General features: G+C 45.1%; 1 protein-coding gene across 18 annotated transcripts in view; it reads right to left on the bottom strand.

Moving 5' to 3' along the window:
• ZMYND11 (zinc finger MYND-type containing 11) overlaps window positions 1-20,578 on the bottom strand; it is an 89,804-nt gene that overhangs the window by 2,239 nt on the left and 66,987 nt on the right. For 13 of the 18 annotated variants that reach the window (XM_039870950.1, XM_039870947.1, XM_039870944.1 and 10 more), the window contains 10 exons: window positions 16,275-16,352; window positions 15,641-15,733; window positions 14,102-14,189; window positions 13,484-13,539; window positions 12,336-12,413; window positions 11,323-11,441; window positions 7,133-7,340; window positions 6,684-6,752; window positions 5,735-6,007; window positions 5,245-5,430 (listed from right to left, as the gene is read on the bottom strand). In XM_039870950.1, the coding sequence (XP_039726884.1) occupies window positions 5,245-5,430; window positions 5,735-6,007; window positions 6,684-6,752; window positions 7,133-7,340; window positions 11,323-11,441; window positions 12,336-12,413; window positions 13,484-13,539; window positions 14,102-14,189; window positions 15,641-15,733; window positions 16,275-16,352 (1,248 nt within the window). The remainder of the gene's footprint in view (window positions 1-5,244; window positions 5,431-5,734; window positions 6,008-6,683; window positions 6,753-7,132; window positions 7,341-11,322; window positions 11,442-12,335; window positions 12,414-13,483; window positions 13,540-14,101; window positions 14,190-15,640; window positions 15,734-16,274; window positions 16,353-20,578) is intronic. The other 5 variants (XM_039870951.1, XM_039870954.1, XM_039870959.1 and 2 more) reach the window with 1 other exon arrangement.

Genomic DNA, 20,578 nt, shown 5'->3' with positions numbered 1-20,578 from the left:
GGCTCCGGTATGGAGGAGGAGGCACCAGGACACTCTGCCACCCGGACAACACCTGTCCTCCAGATGTCACAGCTGAGTGCAAAGATGCGCAGCCACGGTGGCAGCTCCCCAGCTCCCCACCGTCCCACCGTGGTGGTCATCCTCATCCTCTGCAGCTGAAGTGACTTGCAGGAGCCAGGAATAAGACTAGGACACCCGGCACCATTGCATAAATGGAAAATCAGTGGCTGTGCACGCCATAGGATAGGCCGAGGACAGAGTTTATATACCTCAGGCTGATTCTTGGCACGGCCAAGAACAGACCCCGAGAAAGGGGAGAAACAGCATTCCAGAACCACATTCTTGTACTCAAATGGTCAGAGTTCAACAAAAAAAATCCTAAGGCCACGACGCAGCAGAAGCACATGACCAAAGGAGAAGGTCCGCACCGGGTGAGTGTGGACACCCAGGAAGCTCGACAGACTCCAAGTCCTGACCTCCGAGACCCACGTGCAGACACGAATAACCCAAACTTCGAAAGCCAAGGGAAGGGTAAGAACAGTGGACGTCGTGAGAGAGAAGCGAACTGTCACATACCAAGGATCATCATCTCACGTTTCTCATCGACGCTTTGGAGGCCAGGAGAGAGGGGGCTGATACAGTCAAAGAGCTAAAAGAAAAAAACTTAACCGAACCCTATAGTCAGCAGAACTGTCCTTCCAAAGTGAGAAATTTCAAAATCCCCAGATAAAGTCAGAGAGAGCTCCAGACATCTCAGTGACGGTTAATCCTGGATGAGTGTGATAAACTGTAACCATGGCTCGTAACCGTGCCTTCTGATTTCTAACCAATTTAAGAGACTAACATTAAAAAAAAGAAGTTAACAGAATAAAGCTAATAGTACTGCAGAATTCGTTTGTAACTCTACATCTTGTTTTCTACATAATTTAAGAGGTTAATACATGAGTCTATGTTTCTGGGCATACAACGTGCAGAGATGTAATGTCGTGACAACTGAAATGGGCGGGGTCAGCTATAAATTTAGGAGCAGCAGCTTCCGTATGTTGCTTAGGCTCAGTGGCTCTAAACACAAATCATAGTGTCAGAGTTTTAGGGTTAAGTGGAATCCCCAGTCTCCACAAAAGAATGAAAAATTTAAACATTTCACTACCAAAAACTACTGAACACAAAAGGAGAAGAAGTCTGGGAATAAGCAACAAAAAGCGAGAGCGTGTAGAGAAAACAAACAGCCCTTAAACTACACGATTAACCTCCCCCACGGAAAGACAGACCGGCGTAACGGGATCCAGGTCGACGCCATCTACAGGAGACTCACTTAAGATAGACAAAGGGCGGGGAGGGTGTCCGCCCTGCTCTACATTTATGCACCTACAGACCGTCAAAATAGAGGAAGCAGAAACTGACAGGACTGACGGGAGAAACAGCTGGGGACTTCGTGTGCACAACCACCAGACAGGATAAGGAAACGGGGGACAAACTACACAATGAACTGACCAGAACTCCACCCAACAAGTGCACGCGGGACATTTTCCAGGACAGACCATATGTCAGCTTACAAATTAAGTCTCAGAGTATCTTCTCTGACTACAATGGGATCCAGTAAGAATCAAAAACAAAAAAGTAAAACTGAAAAATTCACAGAATTAAGGAAATTAAACAACACACTATCAAACCAACCCAACGGGTCGGAGAAGAAATCACTGGGGAAATTAGAAAACACAACGTTATCGGATAGAACTCAAGGGACGCAGCCAGGCTATGGTCCTATGGGGATTTATAGTTGCAAATACCTCCCTTAAGAAAAGAAAGATCTCAAGTCAGTAATCTGAAAGTCCACCTTAAGGAATGACGAAAAACAAGCTCGCAGAAAGAAGGAAATAATAAAGATTAGCGAATAGATAGAGGAAAAAAATTAAAACGGAAAGCTGGTTCTTCAAAACGATCAACAAAGCTGATACACCATTAGCTCGATGGACTAAGAGAAAAAGACAGAGGATTCAAGTTAATATCAGAAATGAAAGTGGTGGGACCTACTGATTCCACAGAAATAAAAAAGGACTGTAACAGTGCCCCATTAATGATCACACACATTGATCTGGATAACCATTGATCTGGATGAGACCCACAAATCTCTAGAAACAAAATCTACTAAAACTAAATCACAAAGAAATAGAAAAGCTGAATAGACCCATAACTCTTAAGGAGAATGAATCGTTTTTCAAAACTCCCCCAATAAAAAAAGAGGTGTGGACTGGACGGCTTCTCTTGTGAATTCTACCCAACCATTGAAGAACTAATAATGCCAATCCTTCTCAACTTTTCCAAGAAACTGAACAGGAGAGAACACCTCTGAAGCTGTCTGATTCCACCAAAGCCAGACAAGGACACTACAAGAAAACTCTATCAGGCCTTGTGAACACTGGGATAAAATTCTCAACGAAATACTGGCAACTGGAATTTCAGCAGCACATTAAAAAGATTATATACCATGACCATGTGGGGTATATCTCTGTAACGCATGGACGGTTCAAATGAAAACTGACTAATGTGACAGACCGCGCCAACACAGTAGTGTAAGAAACACCACATGATCGTGTCAGATGTAGAAAAAGCATCTGACAAAATTCAACTCCCTTTCATGATAAAAACACTCAACAGGAATAGAAGGAAATTACCGCCACATAATAAAATCCGCATACGAAAAGCCCACAGCAAACATCATACTCAATGGTGAAAGACCAAGCTTTTCCTCTAGACCAGGAACAAGATAAGGACACCCAAAAAAGAGAGGAACGCCAACGAGCCCATGACAAGGTGCCCCCCCTCACTGATCCGCAGGGAAACGCGAGTCACACCACAGATACTACCCACCTCACACCTAGGAGCACGGCTACCACCACAGTGCAAGACCACAAGTGCCGGTGTGATGCGGGGAAAGGAGACCCTGGTGCACGGCTGGGGGTGCGCAAATCAGCGCGGCCACTGTGGGCAATGCTGTACCATTTGTTTCACAATGATGTACGACTTAATTATAATACAAGAGTAATTCTAAATCTTTTACCAGTCTACTAGAAATGACATGATGAGCAAAGCAGCCTAGAAGGGCGAGTCCCAGCTCTACCAACCAGGTTTTTAGTCACCCCGTTTTAATCTCATCAGCCTCAAATTCCTCATCTAAAAAAACGGGTATAAATCAAAGCAGTGTGGCACTGGCATAGAAGCAGACACAAATCACTGGAACAGAAGAGAGCGCGCAGAAATAAACCCACACGCATATGATCGCTTAGTTTATGACACAGAAGCAAAGCAGGGAAAGGACAGCGATTTCAATAAATGGTGTTGGGGAAATCTGGCGGCTGCATGCCACCAAAAAAAAAAAAAAAAAAAGCAACTGGACCACTCACACCAGACACAAAAATCAACTCAAAATGGATCAAAGACTTGAATGTAAGACCTGAAACTACAGAACTCCTAGAAGGAAACATAGGTGGTTAAGCTCCTAGTCATCAGTCTTGATTTTTTTTTGATTTGACACAAAAAGCAAAAACTAAACAAGTAGGCACATCAAACTATAAAGCTTCTGTACAACAAACGAAACCATCAACCAAACGAAAGGGCAACCTGTGGAATAGAAGAAAATACTGGCAAATCATATATCTAATGTCCAGAACATAAAGAAATCGTACAACTCAACAGAAAGAAAAGCAACTGAAAAATGGGAAGGACCGGAATAAATCATTTCTCCAAAGAAGACATTCAGATGGCCATCGGATACTTGGAAAGATGCTCAACGTAACTGATCATGAGATATCACCTCACACCTGTTCATTTATACTAGCGACGAGTGCTGGCGAGGACGCGCAGAAAAGGGAGCCCTCGTGCACTGCTGGTGGGAGTGTAGACTGGCGCAGCCTCTGTGAAAGCAGAACTACCGTATGAGCCAGCAATTCTACCTCTGGGTATTCATCAAAACCCCTCCCTCGAAAAACACAAACTCAAGCGCACGCACCCCACGTTCACTGCAGCATGAGTCACAACAGCCAAGACACGGCTGTCAACGGACAGATTAAAGAGGATGCAGTACATACATCCGGTGGAGTAGGTGGAGTACTAACTACTCGGCCATTTGCGACACTATGGCTGGACCCTGAGTTTATTATGCTGAGTGAGGTAAGTCAGACGAATACCGTAACGATGTCGCCTGTATGTGGAATCAAACGGGAATACTGGGGCCGGGGCCGGCTACTCGAGCACCGTGCCACGGAGAGCAGCCGTGCAGTGCTTCGCCACAGCCAGCTCCGCCCGCCGCCCCACGGCCCGCCCTGGTCTCCGCGTGGGGGCAGCGTGGCCACGCTGTGCTTCCTGCACGGTGAACACACCTTCACCTCCCTCTAGTGAAGTCGTTTCACTCCCTGCTTCATCTACCAACTTATCTACAGTCCTCTGAGTCAGACGCTGAGTTTCCCTTTCTCTTGCCAAATCCCTCGTTATAACAGTTGCTGTAACGTCTGCTTCCCTCGTGAAGCGTTTGCCTCACATGACCTCAAAGCCTCTTTCTCGACGTAGTCTGAATCGAATGAACCACCACAAAATTTCCCATGATCGTTCATTAAAACCAACCAAGGTATGAGCTTTTGGGAGCAAAACTTTTTTCCCCGCCGATTACTTGAGGTCTGGAGATTGTGTGTGCTCAGAAGCTTCTCATTGAGTGGGAGACGAGTCACCAACAGGACACAATGAGCTGCTTCTCAGAGTCTCAGCGAAGACAGAGACCAGTGAGATGTTACCGGTATAAATTAAAAGCAATCAGTTTTGTCAGGAGAATCTAACGTATGAATGTTAAGTGCAGTAAAGTTCTGAAAACCCTTAATTCACTAACAGGATACTTACATTTGTAATTTCACGATGCAGACACTACCTATCGGGAATTACCAGGCAAAAGTCAGGGCCAGCCCATTTATCCAAACTGAATATTTGCATAGACGGAGAAGTTCTATCGATCGACCGTACTAAATACGGTGTGTCCTGACTGTCCTGACCTCCCTCTAACGGAATCACCCTGAGCAGTGCTCAGCGCTGTGGGGTCTGGAGCTGAGAGATTACGGGGTTTCGATGAAATTTTAAATGAATGCCAACACCTTCACATTTGATCTGATTTCAGGAATAATCTGTGCACGTGTATCTTTCTGGACTGATCTTCATCATACCTGTTTTTTCAATAGTCAAACACACACTGCCACTTACCCACTGCTTCTTCTTGGTCTGAGAGATGAGCTGCTTGTGCTGGGCTGCGAGCTTCTTGATCTCCTCCACGAACTCCTCCTTGCACTTGTCCTTCACCTGCTTGCACTTTCTGTCCATCTCGCCCTGCATGTTGGCCATGGCTTTACTCACAGCTTGTCTCTTCTCTTCTTCCATTTCAGAACGCAGCTGAGTGAAAACCAAGTGAACCCACAGTACGTCAGCTCACGGCTGACAAAGGCAACCGGCCCTCACACAAACCCGAACACCCGGTCTGTACCGATATGACACCAACGCCCCCCTTCACTTACGAAGAGCGGCGCACGTCCACGCAACGAGAGTACTACTACTGACCGAAGTTTTACAGAAGACCCTCTCTGACTGTATTCCTAGTTGTGAAAAGCAGCTACCTGGCTAACACCTGAGTGAAAGAAGCTAACCGCCGGCTCCCCAGGCCCGGGTCAGACGGCACCACGTGGTGCGGGCCCCTCACCTTTTCCAGGGCTTCTCGAACAACTCTCTCAGTTTCTCGCTTGTGATCAGATTTCATGCGGTCTTTGAAGTCGTTGAAGATTTTGGTGTACTTGTCATGGCACATGCTCTGACACACTCCGTCACTGGCGGTCTGGGTGCTTCGATGCAGCATTCGTGGTGAAGAGGCACTTAACTTCTTGGTCTGAGTTGACACGGACACTTTTTCGATTGGCTGGGGCATGGTGGGGATTTCCTGGCTGGAACTCACGGCTTCGGTTTCAGGCTCTGGCTCCTGGAGGGAAGGCAAGCGCCTGGGTGTGAGACACGTTCGCGAGCAAGCCCGTCGGGGAGGAAACATGGGCTGTGCATCGGCGGCCACATGATAAACTGCTGTTGAAACCCGTGTGGCTAAGACGGTCAATCCTGTGAGGTGTATGTACTTCACCACAATAAAAATAAACCAAAACTGAAAAACCCAGGCAGTTAACAGCTACCGTAATTCTAAATGGTGACTTCTTTTGCAATTTCCTTATGTACTAATACTGTAGTCTTTGCTTTTAAAATAGACTAAGCAAAAAAAAAAAAAAAAAATTATCATATAAAATGTAAAAGCTGCGACTTACAGTCATTTCTTTAGGCCAGGCTCAGCTGCACCTGGTCTGGCGTGTGCACGGGTCACATGGGCTTATCCGCAGTTCCCTCCAGCTTTAAAACACTGGTCTAACCGATGTATTTTTAATAATGCTAAGAGAAAACATCAGTTTCAGGAGGTGCCGCCAAGCGGCCTCCCCACTCAGCCAGACCGGCACTGCGGGGTCAGAAGGCTGGGCTCAATATGACCTGGTTGATATTATCTGATTGACACTAATGCCTTTCACAAGGTCACATGATGAGCGACTGCCCTGATCATAACTTTGAAAGTATTTCCTGTTCCCTGTCACGTGGACACTGTGAAATGCTCAACTTACTTCTTTCTTGGGTTCCACACTTTGATTACGTCGTCCTTTTTTTGCTCTTGGTTCTTGAGTGACCTTTAGCTGTGGGCAGCACAAAAGTAACAGCAGATTATTCTCGACACCAGGAAGCACTTCCCTGCTGAAAATACTAGCCAGGGACCTGCAGGTGAGAAGTACCTTGCTCCGTCTGACGAAGCTGCGGCCTACTCACCACCCTATGGAGAGGAGGCTAGAGAGGGCCGACGCGCCTTGGGGACAGGGCGGTGTCCACACCCTTTGCACTCTTGGTCGAGTAGGGGGCTGTGGGTGCTCACCGATTTTGGGGCCGGGCGCTGGCTTCCTCTGCTGAGTGCTTTTACCAGTGTGTGGATGAGGGGAAGAAGGAACATCGAACTCGCTCTCACCGTGAGTGTGCTAAAGGGGCTCACAGCCAGACCGCAGCGGACGGGCACGCCGCTCACCTGCTCGTTGCTGGTGGAGGAGATGCTCGATTCAGCCTCCTCCTCCCCGCGGTCCTCGTTCTTAGACTTCCAGAACCTTCCCTCACGAAGGAAGCGCTGATGCAGTTCCAGCTCATCACAAGCCTTCTTCCAGCCCATACTGCGCTTAACGTGCAGCCGGTGGACGTTGACTGTGATGTCCTGAATGTTTTCAGAAGGAATCCAAGCCCTGGCAACATTCAAAGGTGTCGTCAGAAACTGCCAAAGGGGTGCTGGACTCCAAGCGTCGTAAAGGACAATTTGCGGCAACTCCAATTTACTGAAGCTGTTAGCTATGGCTAGAATAAAAAACTCTCACCAAGCAGAAAATGCACCGGTGAGGTAGCTTTTGTTTTGTTCGGTCAAAAAAGTTCTCAGAAGTGGAGTGATTCACAAATCCCTTGGAAGTGTTCACTGTTTTCTTTAACCAGCTTGAGCAAGTTTATATGTACGATGTGCCTAAGTCTTTTTTAAAATGTTACCTACTGTTGATCTGAACACTGTATAAGTTATTCCAAATCTACCTATGTGCAGATCAGAACTACTAAATCATCTGAAAATGCCAAGAAATTTTCATGAGATGCATGTAATTTGAAGGCATCTAAAAACTGCCACCTAGTAAGCTGTGTGTACGTCGCGTCCCTGTTCGTCAGCTGAACCATGATTAACGAGCAAGGAAGTGCTTGTATCGTTCACCAACCAGGCCACTATGAACACAACTTCAAGCGTCTCTGAATTAGGTGTGGTATGGATCTAACACTATAGAATAAAATGCTGTTGTTTCTTTCTGTTGGGGAAAATGCTAAGAAAATTTTCCCGGGCACTATTCCCTAGACTGGATTAGTAACCATCCAGAACGTTGTTGACTACGTGCCAGGGGAAGGCACCACAAAGCACGGGACAGTGAGCGGGACTGCTCTCCCGTGGGACTGCCTCTCTTTACAGCTGGAGCAGGTGCTGTGCAGGAGGGGGAAGGTAAGCTATTAATCAGCGGCTGGAGCCCAGTGAGGGCACTCACCGTGCCCGATTATTAGCGCGGCACTTCTGTATTTCTTGCCTCTGCCTCTGAGGACCTCGCACCTTTGTCAGAAAGAACAGGGAAACCGCATGCCGTGCGGCGTGCGGTCAAGGTGGTGCTAGGGGCTCTGGAGAGGAACACGCTCTGTCTGGGCTTGGTCTCAAAAGATGGTGAGATTTAGACGGGACCGTATGCGGGGGAAACCCCAGGCAGAGGGGGTGCCACACATGAAACAGGAAGCTACTAGAGCACAGCATGCAAGCTGGGGTACAGCACTGTGCACACACAGACTCACTCGCCTCAGTCTCCCGTTTAAATGCGTGCCGCCGTCTTCATTACTGGCTTACAATTAGCTCAGAAACACCAGACCAATCAATGACAGCTCTGAGGGGATCTTAGAGCATCGCGGTGCAGAAGCTGCAGATACAGACTTCTAACTTGTTGTAGAAGCTTAGCTATTTGCTTCACAACTTAAAAGCATATTTTAAATATACAATAATCCACACTGTTAAATGGTGATAGCTAAAACTGTTAAATTTAAACTGCCATGCAAATGTTTATACATATCACATCAACAGTGGCTCTTCCAACATAGTAAGTGCTTTATTAGAACCCAAAGAAAAATAAACTCTGAAAAACTCATGCAAACAGTGCACAGGAAACTCTGCTTGTGGAAGAGTCCTTGCCACGAGATGCTGAACAAGTATTATATTCTCTCAGTCAACAAATATTTATTGAGCACCTGTTATGTACCAGGCAGTAAAGTATTTTAGTTCACTTTTTAAAAGCAGTGGGTTCTTGAGAGAGATTTCCATGGCAAGCAGTGCTGACTACCTGGAACAAACTTGTGAGAGTATTTTCCCCTTAACTTAAATTATCTATCCCATGAATATATAACAAAACTGATTCACGTCTGTTCTTAATATGGGACTCAACTGGTGGTGATGGCTGCACAACAATGTACGTGTACTCAACACCGACAAACTACACACTTAAAAGTGGTCATGAAGGTTTAAAAAAGAAAAAAAAAAAAGAGGTCATTAATCAAAGCTTGCAGCTGGTGGCCCTTATGGGCCATATGCTCTTGGTGTTAACATGTTGCTTAAATAATTAACATTCTTAATTGTAATTCTTACAAAGTTTGTTTTTTAATAAATCAAATATTCTAATATGATGGAGTATAATTTTTAAGCTATGTCATCATCAATCATTCACTCTAGAGATCTTGCAAAGGAAAAGCTTGACATTGAAATGGTAGATCTTTTATTTTCTGAAATAAAGGCCTTAGACTCCCATCTGCCCAGAATATTTTAGATAAAATCTTCCAGGAAATAAGTTTGAGGGAAAAAAAAAAACCCACTAGAAATGTAATTTTGTTTTAATTCTCTCTTCAGATGACAAACTTATTCTAAGGACCCAAGTAGATTAGCTCAAATGTCCTTTTAAAATATTTTCTGCGTAACATACTGAATGACATAAAACAAATTAACTCAATAAAATGTCACTCATAAAGACACTATGAAGCTGTTTGGAAATTGATGAAAAAATACAAGTAAAAAAATTCTGATAGTTATTCTCACCTAGCTCTACGGTTTTAAAAAAATAACTGAATTCTTGTTTTTTTCTAAGTTAACTGTTTTATGTAATAAAATTTAAAAAAACGAATCAGACTTTCCTCTGCTGTTTACATGTATTATAAAGCTAACCTTTGTTAAATATGTGGCTCCAGGTCAGGCACTGTGCTTAGGTCTTTGCACATAAAAATTCCTTTAAATCTTACAAACTCTTATGCGACAGGTACTATGGAGGCCCCTACTGCACAAGTGAGAAGACAAGGCTCAGGGAGACTAAATAACTTGTCCAAAACTAGAGTAGAGAACGATGGTGCCAGGGCACAGGTCCACAAACGAGCCTGCCCTTAACCGGCCTGCGGGGGACCGGTGCCGGCTTGGCTGGGGAACTGAAACAAACTGAGTATGAGGTACTGAGTATGTAACTGAAAACCTGCCGCTTCACAAGCACGCGATTAGAACACTCATCCTGTACTGAGTCACGGTACTGTCAGTCAACTGACGAACGTTTCTTGCCTTGAAAGCAGTGTCAGCTGAGTGTGCATCTGTGAAACAGCAAAACTACTTTTTTGAAAATTTACACTATTCACTGGTTTCTTGTGACTCAACTTGTATTGAAATTAAATGAAGACTACGTAAAACTTCACTATGGTGAGAAATAAAGTCCCTCATTCTGTAGCTTCTCTTGCAGTAACAACAACTACACAAGACACTCAGGCCCCGAGCATGATAGGAGGACCCTTCAGGGACTGTAAATTCAAATGCTTGCACAGTATGACTTTTTGATCTGCAGCTGACTATTGGTACTTTCCCCCTCTAATATCTGTGTTAAATGAACCCCCAAAAATCACGTGTGAATTTTTTACTACTGTGGCTTGATTAGTTAGGCTCATCAATCTCTGAGTCCTATGATAGTTCACAAAACTTGAATTCACATTCTCAGAGCCAGTGCTATTGGTGACACACACACCACAATGAAGAAGCTAACTATAATTTAAGCACGCTTTGTAAGAAATACTCAACTATGTAAACAGTGTTACAGCAACAAAAGCTTTGCATATTTTATCACAAAAATGTAAACTCTTAAGCTTTGCTATCTTCATTTCCCTAGCAACAGACACTTTAAAGTTGAGCCTGGAAACAGTGTCTCTCCCCGTGCATGTAACCCGTACGCACACCTGTAAGGCATTCATCTACATTCTTAGATCTCAAGACTGACACTCTCTTCTACTGAGCTGATTATTCTTGTCTTATGGCTTTTCAACAGAGCCTTGAAAAGATGGCTGAAACTACCGTGAATTCATTACAACACTATGAAACGGACAAGTCCGAGATCCCTTCCCCTCCACTGCCCATTACGAATTCGATCCCATCATTAACATGCATCTGATTCACCAGTGTCAGCCACGGAAACCATCCTGTTTAGCAAACGATATCTGAAATATACCTAGAGATACAATTTCAAGAAATCACTGTGAGCTGCCTAGTCAAGTTAAGTGCCGATTTGTTTCTTCGATTTAAAAAACCTTCATGCTGTTTCTCAGCAGCTCGTCTATGACTGTCACACATGGGGACGTGATTACCTTTGGTGGTGGTGACCGAAGAAGCGGACGTCAACCTGATTGTCCTCTTTCTGCATGACTTTGGCTGGCCAGAATCCAAAACCTTTCATTTTAGCCCAAACCAGTTCATGATTAGGTATCTGTAAATAAAATGTATTACCTTGCCATATTATTTTTAAAGTAGTAAATACAAGTCTATCATTAATACTGAACTACTTTACTTAGTCAAATATAATTCATTATTTTGAAAATTTCTAACTCCTAAACACAGAGAACTTTTTTTTTTAATGGGATTAATTTTGTCAAAAAAACAAAAACAAAAAAAACCCCCACCAACACAAAACGTTAAAATCTGCATTAGTGCAGGAATATGGACCTTCATTTCTCAGAGAGTCTAAACAGGAAAGGCCCCTCTCCTGACAGCCTGCAGCACTTTGGAATGGGGTGGCCCCAAGGCCAAGGGCCAAATGGGTCCCAGGGGCAAACAGCAGGCTCTCACTGTGCTTCCTGAGCCCATCAGAAACAGAGGGTGTTCAGGCCCCACTTTCAGACCTACCTCATCAGACACCTAAATGTTAACGAAACTCTCAAGTGACTGAGACACACACTAACTTCTGGAAGACTGGCTGCTCTCCGGTGGCCTCCTATACCCATGCCTTTGGGCTCCCATAACGCTCACGGGCTTGTCAGCACCCTACCTGAAACTGTGTCATTTTAGAGGACATCACAAAGCTATTAACATACATAAAGCCTTAGGTTTCTTATAAAAGAGTGAGAGGAAAGGTGACAATCTACTTCATTATGTAGATTAAGGATCCCAAAGTTTACCAGAGTCACTCATTTTAAAGTCAGAAATGGATAAGGTCCCACGTTTTTCCCGTCTCAGTTTTTAGACTCATTAAAACCATATGTACTACGATACAAAGAAACATACTTAGGAAGTATTATAATCATTAAGCAAACTGGCAAAAAACTTCCCTGGAGCATCGTGCATTTAAAGAGGTAAAAAGCAAAAATTACAAAATGTCACATACACAAGGGTAGCAGAACCAGTTGTCAGGACGAGCATTTGACAAATAGAAGCAATTCTTGCAAAGCTGTAGTTCGTCCAGCTGAAAAAGAGAAGCAACGACGTCAGCATAAAACATACACGTGCGTGAAACGCGCAGGACAGATCCATGTAAACTCACATTCTCTGTCACGTACACCGACAGCCTTGGATTTTGTTCCTAAGCTGACATTTTTAAGTTTTCAATAAATCACACTGGAAGAGCCACCACCTTCCTGTTGGGGCAGCACACCCGGAGAAGACGGCGAACCCTCAGCGGCGCATCTGGGCCGCCCTCCCAGCCACCTGCTCCGGGGCCTCTGACCGTTCAGCACCTGGACTAAGGTTCTCTCCTCGGAAAGGCCCTCCCGAGCTGCCCAGTGAGTCACCCCGGCGACGGCAGCCCTCACTTCGCCTGGCTCTCCACGTTAGTCCGGACTTTCTTGTGTAAAGTTCTTTCGCAGCTGGTAAAGAAACCTATTCTGAGTCTCCCTTTTCAGAACACAGCTCCACGAGCAGGAAGCCGGTGCCCTGATCACCTCTGCAGTCCTCCTAACGCACTGCACAGCACATGGGAGATACTCGATAAATATCTGCTGAATAAATTTTAAAAAGTCAAATTTGAAATTAATTCAAGAAACAAAACTTTTTCTAGCACTGACACTTCTGCAAAGATAGTACGTGGTTATACGTTTGAGTGTTGCAAATGAGACCACACCCAAAAAACCTTCCCTAAACACGTTTCATTTACTGCATAAATATGAACTTTGTTATTCGGTCGGTTTTTTTGCCTGTGCAGTCTAGCGGGAACTCATTCAAAGACAGTAACACTGACTGACTGCCCGGTGCCACACATGTCCCTGTAGCATGAGACTAATACCCTGAAGGGAGTTACAGAAGGGTCAACGGTTTCCTTGTAGAAGTTACTCGGTAAAGAAATCTCCCAGAGTAGCTCTGAAAGCATCTGCCAGAATACGTTCCCTTCTATTTGCATTATTCCCTGTGTATACCAAACATGGAAATAAAACTGTACTTAAAAGGAAATGACAAAATTTAAATGTAGAAAGGCAAGTGGAATTCAGAAATAAATTAACTTGGAACATAGCAAGTTTAATTACTAGGTATGAACAGTACCTCATGACAGGTGTCTTTATAAAGCATCCTCGCTATGTCAGCTTGCTCACTGTCTGCTGTAATTAAACACAGATATCTATTACCAGAAATCTGGAAACACAAGACTATCAAAATTAATACAGCCATTTAAGTTTTCAGTTTGACAAAAGCGGACACATACCATTTAAAATGAAAATATATATTATAAATAAAGTCCTGGCAGCAAAATAAAATTCTACAGGCAGCTATAATTTCACATCCCACGTAACACTAATTCTCTGGGTACAGAGCAGCCTTTCTTCACCTTTAAATGATAGGATATTAATGGAGAAATGACCATAATCAATCACAGTGATTATGAAAAGCCTCTCAGCTAAGTTTCTAAGCTTATACGTGAAACTATGAGGAATCATATGTCCATTACTCGGTGCACTGGTGTTTTGCTTTCTGACAGTCAATTCTATAAGCTACAACTACCTTATTAAATATTTTTAAAACTAAACCATAACGTTAACATTATTACTTACAGATCATCAAAATACAAACTTTTAATGTAATGTTTTATGAAAGGCATTTCTCAACTTGGAATGTAAACAGTATTAAAAAAATGCACACGAAAGAAAAAAAAAAATATTCAACCTCCATAGAAAATCACTGTGTTGTGGAGAAGCAGCTGAGCGTCAGCTTTGAACTCTTCGTAACTTCGGTACTTCCCTTCGTTCACTTTCTGAATAGGGCAAAAAAACAAAACGGCACAGGAGTTACTAGTGAAAACATCTGTCTGCACTGTGCGAACAGGGTTAGCAGAACTTTCCAGAATGACATCACGGATACCCGTGTCCCACAGTGTTGATGGGCCATATGTAAGAAACGCCCATTACTCCATGTACGGTTAGAATGTGACAGTACGATGGAGTGTGGCAGATCTGACACCCTGCAGCCACCACCGTCCTCTGTGTTAATTCACCACAGTGAACCTGGCAGCCTGCATGTCTCATTCATTCTGTAACGATGATAAAAAATCCTGCTTAGGTTTGTAAATAGTGAAAGCTTGGGCCAGTGTGGCTGATGAAACCCTAACTACATACCACCCGCTGTTCTAACACAGGAGAATAAAGACAGGGGCGGGGGGCGGGGCACGGAGAACTGTCAGCCTCTGTGACAATTTACCATAACTACAAAGAAGATACGTTTACCATTCTGAATTGGACTAGGTACTAACTTATAAATAATTATAAAATAAAGGCCCAGATGTCCCTGAGACACCGAGGCAATGCTGGGGTTTCTCTCACAGTGAAGCGGCAAACACTGAAGATGTTTCATCACTGGATTCTCCGTAGCTTTGCCTTCTGCTGCCAAAGAGAAAGCTCACGGAGGAAGGCCAGAGCGTTTTTGGGGGGTGGGGGGGTGGCGGGGGGAGAGGCTATGCCTGAGGCTGTGAAATCTGTGGGTAGGAGATCAAACTAAAATTACTTGTTCTTAATCCAGGATTTGCCAACTACTTTAAGGGTACAACCTTCATTTACCCTTTTCTTCCATTGAAATAATACACCTTCAGTCAATCTCTGCTGCTAAGGGGACTGGGAAACTTATAAGATAATTTCCATTCCTATGGTCTCCCTATAAGCTATTACGTCCAACCATATGATTTCAAAATTTGAAAATGACACATAAGCTACAGAATTAGTAATTCAGCAACCCTAACTGGAAACATGTCTAAGTGTTCTATTGGTTTTACTGTAATTAATAATTAAATAGTAACAAACCCAACAATCCTCAGCTAGAGTAGATAAAATTGAAAACTTTAATTAATAATTTTGTTTTGTTCAAGTTCATTTCACTGTTTCCCAAGACTCTACATTAGTGCTATGTTCTGTTCCCTTACAGAAACTAAGCGCGCCTGCTGAAACGAGGGACCCACCTCCAGGTGTGAACTCTACACCTGAACATGGAACTAACCAGGCTACCATACATTTGCTTTAACCAACAAGTAAGCACCAATATCCACACGTGGCTTAAAGCCAGGCCTTTTATAAGATGACAGCTAATCTGCACCAGAGCAAGCACATGAAATTTAAAAGCAGCAGCCCTGGGAGTGCTGGCCACATCTGCCGGTTTTAGTGACAGGCAGGGCAGGCACCCCGGAGGGAGTCTGCAGCAGCATGGGAGCAGCTTTACCTCCTGGATGGTGGGGACGTCGACCGCTGAGTGCACCAGCCTCCGGTACATCGGGTGTTTGCTGTCCTTCCCCTTTTTATTAAGGTCTATAGCCTGAAAGGTCATTAGATACAGCACTTTTAAACATGGCTGGAGAGAGACAGGTAAAACATCAGTCTCTACACAACAAGGACTTTAGAACTTAACGACAAAATGCACATGCACTGTTACAGTTTAACGCGGCGACCCTTAAGGCTATGACGGAAAGAACTATTACTTGGGAAAATTCCTTCTCATTCATTCGTTCGTTCGTTTATTTATTTATTTTTAATTCCTTCTCCTTTTTCACTCAGCCCCGTCCCATATCAACGATCATTCTGATAAATGAATTTTTTAAATGTAAATGTTTCTAATCTGATACAGCTGAAAGAAATGCCTGTTCAAAAGCAAAAACAAAATGAAGAAAATCTAAAAGTCCTTTCATAGAACTATTTACCATACAAAAGAAATATGACAGTAGTGATTCCCACCCTTCAGACTGCCCTGTTCGTCTCTGTTACTTGCTGGTCATTGAGTTTTAAAGAGTGAACCGGAATGAAATTTAACTGGGTGACACGGGGACCCCCTCATCCCACCCCCATCCGGCAGGACTCACCCTCTCCTTCATGCGGGACACGATGAACCTCAGGTACGTACTCAGCTCCTGCTTATTTGTACTCTTCTTCTTGATGCTCTGTTAAAAACAGGAAATGCCCGATATAAAAATCTTATCATTTGTATGTTTATATTCATGTAAAAGACTTATACATATAAAAGATTATAGTATACAAAATTTGTTTAAAAGATGCACTATTTCCGACATCTGAATAGAGAAATCTTTGAAATTTGTAGAGCAAAAGTAGCAATTACTGTAACTGGAATCAGAAAGTAGTATATCGTACTTGACGTGTGAACTCTAGAAAACTACGCATTTTTTCTTTTCTTGATATTTTGAAACTTCAACCAATTTTCAGATGAAAAGAAATGATAATGATGATGGCATAATAATAACATAACGTATAATCACTTATTTTACCCACCCCACCCCCAAAAATCAATGACTGACGTCCTGTAGGGTGTATTTTAAATTAGCAAGAGCGAATGGTGAATTAAAAAAAAAAAAATTATTTCTTAAAAAGGTTATTAAAAGTCCATGTCACTTATGAGTTACGTGCAGTGCAGTGGCACATGGCCATATATCTGTTTTAAAATGCTACTGATCTATTCAGAAATAGCTCCAATTTCTATGAGTCTGGCCTAAACGCTAGTTAGGTTTCTTAATTTCTCTCTCAGAAAATCTAACGTCACATGAAGAAAAGAACCAGGATTCTACCTGTTAAGTTCTTTCTGGACAGCTAGGAAACACGGACAAACGTTCCCATCTCCTCGGCCCAGGTTAGGACCCCACGGCAGACACGCAGCCACGAGGGGCCACACTGCCGAGGACTGAGCGGCACGGGCCAGTCCTGAACGGGTGTTCTCACTTTCAGGCCACTAGCTTATCCCTCCCAAAGAACTCTATGCACAGGACGTCATCTCAGTACGCTTGACAGGGTGAAGGAAGAACAGACGTTTCTCACTGAGAATCCCTAACTACAGCTTGAGAGAGTTGAGCGTACATGCGTACGGTATTAAAATATCCGCACACAACACAGAGTGGAAACACGTTTTCTTAGCTGGAGACCATTTCGCAGACCTCATGTTTAAAGTGACCCCTCCTTCCAGCTCTCGCCTGGGTTCTCTGGCAATGCACAAACACAGTCACGGCCCCTCCTTACCAAGCTTTGTCTGACCTGCGCACACCGTCCGAATTTATGCCAACTGCAGAGCAGCTCTCCCGACACTGGCCCCACGCAGAGAGGCTGGGGAAACGCCTTAAAGTGCAGCTGGGCGTCAGCCCTGAGCATCGGAGCTGGAGTTTCTGGGGGAAGGCCCTGTGCCCCACGTCTGCTGGCTCACTCCTCTACTCGATTCCTCAGGTGGCTGGGACTCATGGCCAAGACCGAGCCCAAGAGGGTATTTGTGGAACTTAAAAGGGCAATGACGTTCCCTGGACCTAGGTTTATAATTTTTGGGAAGGGGGCTTTGATGTGGCTGTGAAGTCTCATTCTGAACAGGTTCCCCAGTGATCCTCGTGCACACAGACCGCGAGAACTACTGACCCTTCCGCCAGAGACCGGCGCCCTGCTCCCGCGCTGCCCATCACGCAGGGCGCAGAGGGAGCTGCCAGAGGGTCTGAAGCGCCGTCAGCTATTAACACTCCCAGACCCCTGGTGTGGCAGCGGGACACCCTTGCACGCGCAGCCGGACAGTCCGATGGATGCAGAGAAGGGGAAGAGGTAAGCGAGCCAAGAAGGCTGCTCTGTTCTCACCTCTTGGGAACCCTACGTTCCCTGAAACAGGAAGGAGAACGACACAGTGGTTCTCAGTCTACACACTCCGGCTACACACTCCATCGTGACAAACATTTCGCTGCGGTACCAGAACTGCTGAGCCCAAATATCGAGCTGATCGTTAAAAGCATAAACTTGTGAGTTCAGACATAATAGCAATCTACAACAGGTCAGAAGTCTTGTGATAGTATTTGTGGGCTTGAAGTTCTTTTAACAGGTAACATTATTTATGGGAAATACACAGCCAGCCCTATATGTAGTGCTGAATCATAACGTCCTCTCTTGAGTGGCGACGGTGGGAACAGGGACCTCACGCCTTCACCACACGGCCCTGTCTCTAGGGCCGCTGTGTGCTTCGCGCGTGGCAGGAGCACAGTGTCATCGACCTATGAGGCACTTCAGCATCCATGGGAATCTAACCACTTTTGTTTTCAGAGCCTTGGAAACTAAAGCAACTCAGCATTTCTTGGGCCAAACTGAGGCCGTGCTAGAATTCGAGTGTCAGTCCGGCTAAAATGTCCTAACTACATCGTTCTTTCTTTGAAACAAAAACAATGAAAACACTTTTAAAAAAAATGTTGAAAACACTCTGAAACAGCAGGAAACCCTCCGTTTTACTTTGCTGAAGTTTGGGTAACTTCTGCACTCCACTGTCCCCGTGTGAGAAAGGTCCATTTCCAGGCCCCACTTCCAGTTCGCAGACCTAGACAGAACGTGGACGTCACCTCTCTCACACGCCTCCATTCTGGGCCATCTGTGTGCACGTTTTAAGTGAACTGCTACATCAGTGCAGCCATGTGCAGCGACATCTCCTTCCTGGGGGGAAGACTGTGACCTCACGGTTCAGGCTGAGGGCCTTAACGTCATAAACTAGCGGGTGACAATCTGAGTCTGCATCATGTTTAAACCTGCTTCGATTCTCTTCTGTGTGCAGTTAAAAGTGGTGGCGTGAGCTCGGAAAAATGAGTTTCAAACGAAATGTAGAAAGGAAACAAAGGGGACAGATGACTTCCCTGGTTAAATAAATGTGACCTGCCCCGCCACAGCTCCGACCCCTTCAAAAGGCTACTGCGGGTCTTCGCCCGTGTACCGAAGCGCTGCCTCTGACCCCACCGTCCTCTCCTCCCCACCGATCCCCACTGGCTGTGTATTAGGACCACCTGGGAAAGCCGTTAAAAACACCGATGTCCATTTACAGAAAGTTCTAGAACAGGCACAACCTATCTGTGATGGAAAGTAATGAGAATGACTGGGAGGACGGGGACTCAATGGTTATACCCTCTGCCTCAGCGGGACTTGGGTGCACAGGTGTGTGTGCATCTATTTGTCAAACAGTATGCTCAAGACTCAAGTGAACCCCTGCAAATTGCTTTACCTCAAAGAAAAAGCCCGCCAAAGTCGAGGTGCCAGCCCAGAGGGGCCTAAGCACTCGCTACTACACCCCAGGCATTTCTAACACACGACGACCCTGACTGAGAACCACTGGTGCCAAAAAAGAGGCTGTGGGCTTGCACCAACGGTGCAGCAGTTCCGAATGTGACCCTGGCTGCTGCGCCGAGAGGTGTCAAATGGTGACCTTCAAAAGTTCTCTGGTACGGTGATGCCAGGCCTAGTACCTTTGTCCATCTTCTTGCTCAAACAAACAGAACTGCCCCCTTACTGCCCCTTTCATCACCTGCTCGTTCTCTGCAGGCACCGTATCAGAAACGTCGATGGTTCAGGGCTGTCTAGGACTCAACAAAAGGAGTTTCGCAGCCCAGGAAAATTACTTTGTCGAAAGCCTCTGTTACTTGGTTTTTTATTTTCTACAGCTGCTCAATACATCTTTTCCAGTGATGCACATGGGACTCTACTGCAGACACCAGACAAAAAATGAAGTGCACACAAGCACTGCGCTGGTCCATGAATGGTCGTCCCAGGGCTCAGCTCTGTGCAGGGACGGGCTGCTCAAGGCGCCCAGGGGCCTGGGAGGGGCCTGCTTCCCACTGACGCGAACAGGAAAGGACCCGGGACAGACGCAACCCTCTCCCAACACTCTGCAGGGACAAGCCTCTGCTGCAAGACACTTTCAGATTTGCTAGCTCGGTGGGCTTTCCTTCTGAGAGGATCCAGCTGTCGCTTGGAGATTTTGTATTTCAGCTTCTGTCCCAGAGGAGCACTGTAAGGCTTCTGGGGAGTTCTTAGGTAACATACTGTGAACTGCCTTCTGTGACACTCACAGACCAAGGCACCTATAGTGACTTGAGAAAAAGCCGCTGACTAATGCAAAGTAGAGGGTCAACTTCTGAGATAAATACTCTTGTCTGCAACGTAGCTAAGCAGACAGCTCCGGACAAGCTCAGAAAACACAGAAGCAATGCTGCGCACCGTCTGCAGACTGCTTCAGACCTGAGCCCTCCTCAGGTCTTGAAGACCTGTACCTGCTCCACGCTGGCCCTCGGGACTGCTCAGGAGAGGTCCCTCTGACCCTAGGATGCAGCTCAGAACCCACCCGGGCCAGCCCCGTAAGTTCTGGGAACTGTTCCTG

The sequence above is a fragment of the Pteropus medius genome, unplaced genomic scaffold (genome assembly GCF_902729225.1).
Source record: "Pteropus medius unplaced genomic scaffold, Ma_sr-lr_union100, whole genome shotgun sequence".
Taxonomy (NCBI): domain Eukaryota; kingdom Metazoa; phylum Chordata; class Mammalia; order Chiroptera; family Pteropodidae; genus Pteropus; species Pteropus medius.
The sequence above is the reverse complement of the archived record's forward strand: the minus strand, read 5'-3'. Positions and strand labels throughout refer to the sequence as shown.